At 41.3% G+C, this 4,959-nt stretch overlaps 1 protein-coding gene across 2 annotated transcripts; it reads right to left on the bottom strand.

Annotated features, from left to right (window-relative positions):
- Positions 1 to 2,120: 2,120 nt before the first annotated feature.
- LOC119553939 (dnaJ protein homolog 1-like) lies at positions 2,121 to 3,244 on the bottom strand. 2 transcript variants are annotated; one of them, XM_037864628.1, is made up of 2 exons: positions 3,138 to 3,244; positions 2,121 to 3,083 (listed from the first exon to the last, which is right to left on the bottom strand). In XM_037864628.1, exon 2 carries the CDS (start codon positions 3,074 to 3,076, stop codon positions 2,201 to 2,203), a length of 876 nt encoding a protein of 291 aa, XP_037720556.1. In that variant the 5' UTR covers positions 3,077 to 3,083; positions 3,138 to 3,244; the 3' UTR covers positions 2,121 to 2,200. The 2 variants fall into 2 exon arrangements, with proteins under 2 accessions (XP_037720556.1, XP_037720557.1); XM_037864629.1 differs by having other exon boundaries at positions 2,121 to 3,080; positions 3,138 to 3,153.
- Between the last annotated feature and the right edge of the window lie 1,715 nt (positions 3,245 to 4,959).

Here is a 4,959-nt window from a genome sequence, read left to right as displayed (position 1 = left end):
AACTTCCAATTTTATATTCACACTGAGAAAATAGTGGTTCTTGATTTGGGTAAGTTTTTGTTAGAAAAATATCATAAAAGAATCAGATATGTTAGCAAAGACATTAGCCTATCATAACATCTCTGGTTATTAGTACTTTGTAAAGTAAGAAATCGTATTTAATAATAATAAAAAATATAAGCCCATTCATAATCATTTTATTTTAATTTTAATTTTTATTCAGTTATTAATTTAAGAGTAATTTAAATATTATTATGAAAATTATACTTCATCACCATACAACTGATTTATTTTTAACATGTTTCAGTTATCTGTAATTGGAAACTCTGCTATTTTGTTAAATAATCTTTAAGAAGAGAGTATCTATAAATATAATAGTTATTGAAAAATTAAAATTGTATAAATTTAAATACCTTTTTTATATTTTGTTTCAGACTTTCCCCTCAGTGCACTCACCCCAGCGGGCTATCTTTCATAACCTTTTATCGGCTTCGACGGAAATCTCTTGTTCAACCCACACAGGCACTGCCGGCTCGTCCTTTATGCGCCCTGATACCTCAATACAAAACATCGATCCCTTTCCGATGATGATTTTTGATTAAGTGGCCTGCGATTTGTCAAAATATTTCACGCTGCCGCCAGAGGACTAAAAAATATAAGAGCGATGGTAAGGGGCGCACGTGAGCGGTTGTGCGAGACTCGGTGTCATCGGGAATCTGTCTCTATATCTGGACCGCCTGTCACACGGCGGCAATATCCAATATCCCATATCCATGGTGACAGCGACACCGACAATGACAATTGCCGGCCACTCGGTTACCTGCAACTGTGCGACTTCCAGCCAAATACAGGTGAGTACTATTTCGATACACCACATCCATATCCAATCCCCCGGACTGACATTTAAAAATGCCCATAATGCGTTATACGCTTTATGTTTCAATAAATGGCCGGCAAGACAATGCTGAAATAGTAAACAGCAAAAAAGCAAAAAGCCCGAGGTACTGGTTGAGAATTCTGATTCCTATTCCGATTTCGTGATTCCGATCTAGTGTGTCACGGTGACAAAGAGTGACTAATTGACGGCAGGTCGTTATTGATCTGTATTATCAATGATTTGTGCCACTTTGCTCTTGCTGCCGGCGGTTTTTCAGATTCGTATCTGATGCGAACACCCGCCTGAATGCCAGCTAATTGATGTGCACCAATAAATCTGAAATCTGAAATTCGGCCAGTGAGAGTGAGTGCGTTCCGTTCCCAGGGGCCATCTTTTAGGAACTCAAGCGATATTTTGGCAGTGCAGGAAAGCCAACTCAATCCAATTACCCGCAACGCCCCAAGAGCCCGGTTAAGTGGGGCTAAGCCGCTGCCCCGGAACGGAATGGAGCGGTTCGGAACCAATTCCAATGTCCAACTCGATCGAGGATCTTACCAATGCCAATGCAAAGTGGCAGGAGGATCCAAGGGGGGCGCCGCGCCGGGTGACACATGCGAGCTATCTGCTGCCATAAAAGCAGCAACAGCAACCTGGATAAAAGCGGCTTTCACGGCTCCGTGGACAGTGGGTGATATTGGCAGACAAGTTGGAAAAAATAGTTACATTGGAGTGCTTTATTAAAGCCGCAGTTTAAACTAATCGCAAAAAAAAATGTAGGCAGTGAAAAAAGTATTCGATTATGGTACTTTGTGTCCAGTGTTCGAGACCCACTCACGACATATTTTTATTTATTTGTTAATTTTTTGTTGGTATCTGTCTGCTTTTTAAATTGTATTATTATGATGGTAAGGGATTTTTGAACCGGCCTTGCTAAAACGTTTAGCCTACTCCGCACTGGGGTCCCTTTTAAATATTTATATAAGTTAATATAAAATAAATATTTACAAAAAAAATTGTTGGTAGGAACAATTCATAAAAAGTATTTTCCAATTGTTTACAAATTACGTAACTTATGAATTAATAATATTATTAAAGTTTACTAAAGTTTTCATTGGTTAAAATGTTTAGAAAACTATAAAAGCTATATATTTCAAATACATATTGCCTATGGTGCTGATTAGATTTGAAGATTAGTATTTTTTTTCTTGATGACGAGACTAAACTCAGATTCTGGCTATTTTATTATTGGGAATTCAATGGTATTACAAGCTTAAGACTCAACGTCCATTCCCCATAAGATATGAGGCTGGGACCCATTGGAAGTTAGTCAGAAGGTATAAAATCGAGGATGTTATCCTGCAATATTTCTGTCGGGAACTCAATTAAAAAGTCGACGATCAGTTTGCCGCGGCGTGAGCTTTCCCTCCGATAGGGCAGTCCCTGGCCTGGAAAGATCCGCGTGGAGTTCGGATTGAGCACCTCACCCTGGGTGCAGATTAGGAGCGGCTTGCCCAGGAGCGACGGAACATGCAGATGGGCCCCGCACAGCGCCTGCTTCAGCGAGATACGGGCGGTGTAGCGTAGATGCCTTCCCTCTCGGCGGAAGTACTTGTGTGGTTTCTCCTGGAGAACGAACACCACGCCGCCATGCGCACGGTTGGGCACCTTGTCGCCCTCGTCGGGAAAGGTGATCCTGGTGCCAGCCCTCCAACCCGGAAGGATATCGACGATGAGTGTCTTCTTAAATTGATTTGCCCGGCCGCTGGCCGAAGTCCTCTGTAGCGAGATCTCAAGGCGCTTAATACACCCCTTGGCTATTTCCTCCAGTGACACAAGAAGCTCATATTCTATCGCCTGATTCTTTGGGCGGCGGGCACTCCCTGATCCTGATCCAACCGCAAAGACGTCGTTGGTGCCGAAGAACTGAGCAAAGGTGGCGTTCGGATCACTGTGGAACTGGTATCCGGAGACGCCTTCGAGCCGGAGACCCCTCTCGCCCAGGTCGTTGTACAGGTTGCGCTTCTTCCTGTCCGACAGGACCTCGAAGGCCTCGGCCACCTGCTGGAAGCGTCTCGCAGCGTGGGAGTGCTTGTTCTTGTCCGGATGGTAGCGCTGCGCCAGCTTACGGTACGCCTTTCGGATCTCATAGACACTGGCTTCGCGACGGATCCGCAGAATCTTATAGAAGTCTTTTCCCATGGTGCTGCTAGTTTTTTTTATTAGTGCATTGGAAAAAAATTTCTTAACTTTTATAAAATACCTTGAAAATATTTTGTACAATAGGATTCGAAGGGTTTAATTGCTTGAACAGAGAAGTCGACGGAGTCTATGACTTGACAAAAATATAATAACATTTTTAGGGCTTTTCATTATTTAGAGTAAGGGTATTCCCTACAGCCTCGAAGGTTGTTGAACTGCTGAAAACTAGAGTTGTCACCCTATTTCAAAAGCTATGGTAACACTGTAACATTTTAGTTTCGTTACTGGTTATTTACTTTAAAAGTAATTCAGAAAGTTTTTTCCAAGATTTTCTTACTTTACTTAAAGTTTTTATTAAAGTATATAGATTTATATATACTTGTATATATACATAAAATAAATAAATGTTTGTATATTATATGTTTTTACTTCCAAAAAATCATTTTTCTGGTCAAAGCATGTGCAAATTCAATAGAAACCATTTAGGGTCGTTCCCTCAATTGTTGAAATTGTCTGTTTTACTTTCAACAACACAGCAATTCAACAGTTTATGGAATACCCAGAGTGCTTAGTTTTCTAATACCACAGAGTTCCCTTCTAATTAAATTTTAAAGAAGTCCCTAGAGGGCAATTGTTTGCGAATCGAGTCCCAATCTCACCCACTGTTCGAGGGACGACCGGCTCGGCCGGGCAGCGGCGACAAAGGCTGACGCTGAAGTGATGACCGGACAACAAACTACATTCAGCAGATAAATACTGAATTTATGACTTAATTTAACTGCGAGCCAACGACAATTTTGATGATACGGAGGGGCGGGACGCGATCGGCGGACTGAGTGGGCAGTGGCAGCCACGGAGCGGGCACAGCCACATCCACATCCACAGCCACAGCCACAGCCCCAGCCCGAATCCAGTACATTAGCCAATCCTGGTCGCACATCGCTTCATTCACAGCCCGAGACACACATAATTCAAGTGGTCCCGAGAGTGGGTAAAGGGAGCAGGGTTGGGGACAGGGGGCTGCGATGGGTTAACGCCGATGGTGATGTCTCTATTGGCCGCAGAATCAGAATCAGGGAAGCTGGTCAGAGTTTTCCCCGAAGCCTAAATGCACGGGGAATGGGAATGCGATCTTGGAACAGGATCTGGGCCAAAGGGAGTGGGTTCGGGGCGGAAGGCGATGGTTATCACTCAGCTAGTTGGCCAGGGCATCAATTAATTTATGGCTATGCGCAGGGCACAAATTGAGGCTGAATTAGAGCAAGCCCAACTGAAAAGGGGGAGATTCTTAGTTTACACAGGCAAAAAATTACAATAAATAGTATTGCTTTTCCAGAATATTTCTTTTTCTAGAGTACCATAGAAATTTGGAAACTTAAGATACCCAGAAAATACATAGAACTAAAATAAAGGTTTTTATAAAACTTAAGCCATGATAATATTAAATATAGCCCATAATATAAGACTCTTAAACATTCAGGCTTTCGTCTGAACCTACAAAGATATTCAGCTGTACCCATCAATTATTTATAACTCAAAATAGGATGAAAATAAAAAAACATCTCAAATAATTTCATTTAATTTCAAGATGATTTCTGGAAAATATTATATGAACTCACATGCCAAATATTTAGAAAAATATTTAGAAACCTACAAAATGTGAAAATTATATAAATAATGTGTATTTTATAACATCAGCTTAATAGATTTTCCTAGGCCAAGACCGGATGTAGACCCAACAACTCGAAAAAACACATAAAACTGTAATTTTTGAGTCCATGAAACTAATTGAACAATGGCTTAAACTGTTGTAATTAAATGGCAATATGGATTTTATATTTCAAATATGTTCTCGCAGGCAGCAACAGATGACGGAGCAGGAG

Source organism: Drosophila subpulchrella, chromosome 3L (genome assembly GCF_014743375.2).
Source record: "Drosophila subpulchrella strain 33 F10 #4 breed RU33 chromosome 3L, RU_Dsub_v1.1 Primary Assembly, whole genome shotgun sequence".
Taxonomy (NCBI): Eukaryota; Metazoa; Arthropoda; class Insecta; order Diptera; family Drosophilidae; genus Drosophila; species Drosophila subpulchrella.
The sequence above is the reverse complement of the archived record's forward strand: the minus strand, read 5'-3'. Positions and strand labels throughout refer to the sequence as shown.

What these genes read in the sequence shown, in the direction of transcription:
- LOC119553939 (XM_037864628.1), bottom strand. Translation starts at nt 3,076, where the DNA reads ATGGGAAAAGACTTCTATAAGATTCTGCGGATCCGTCGCGAAGCCAGT.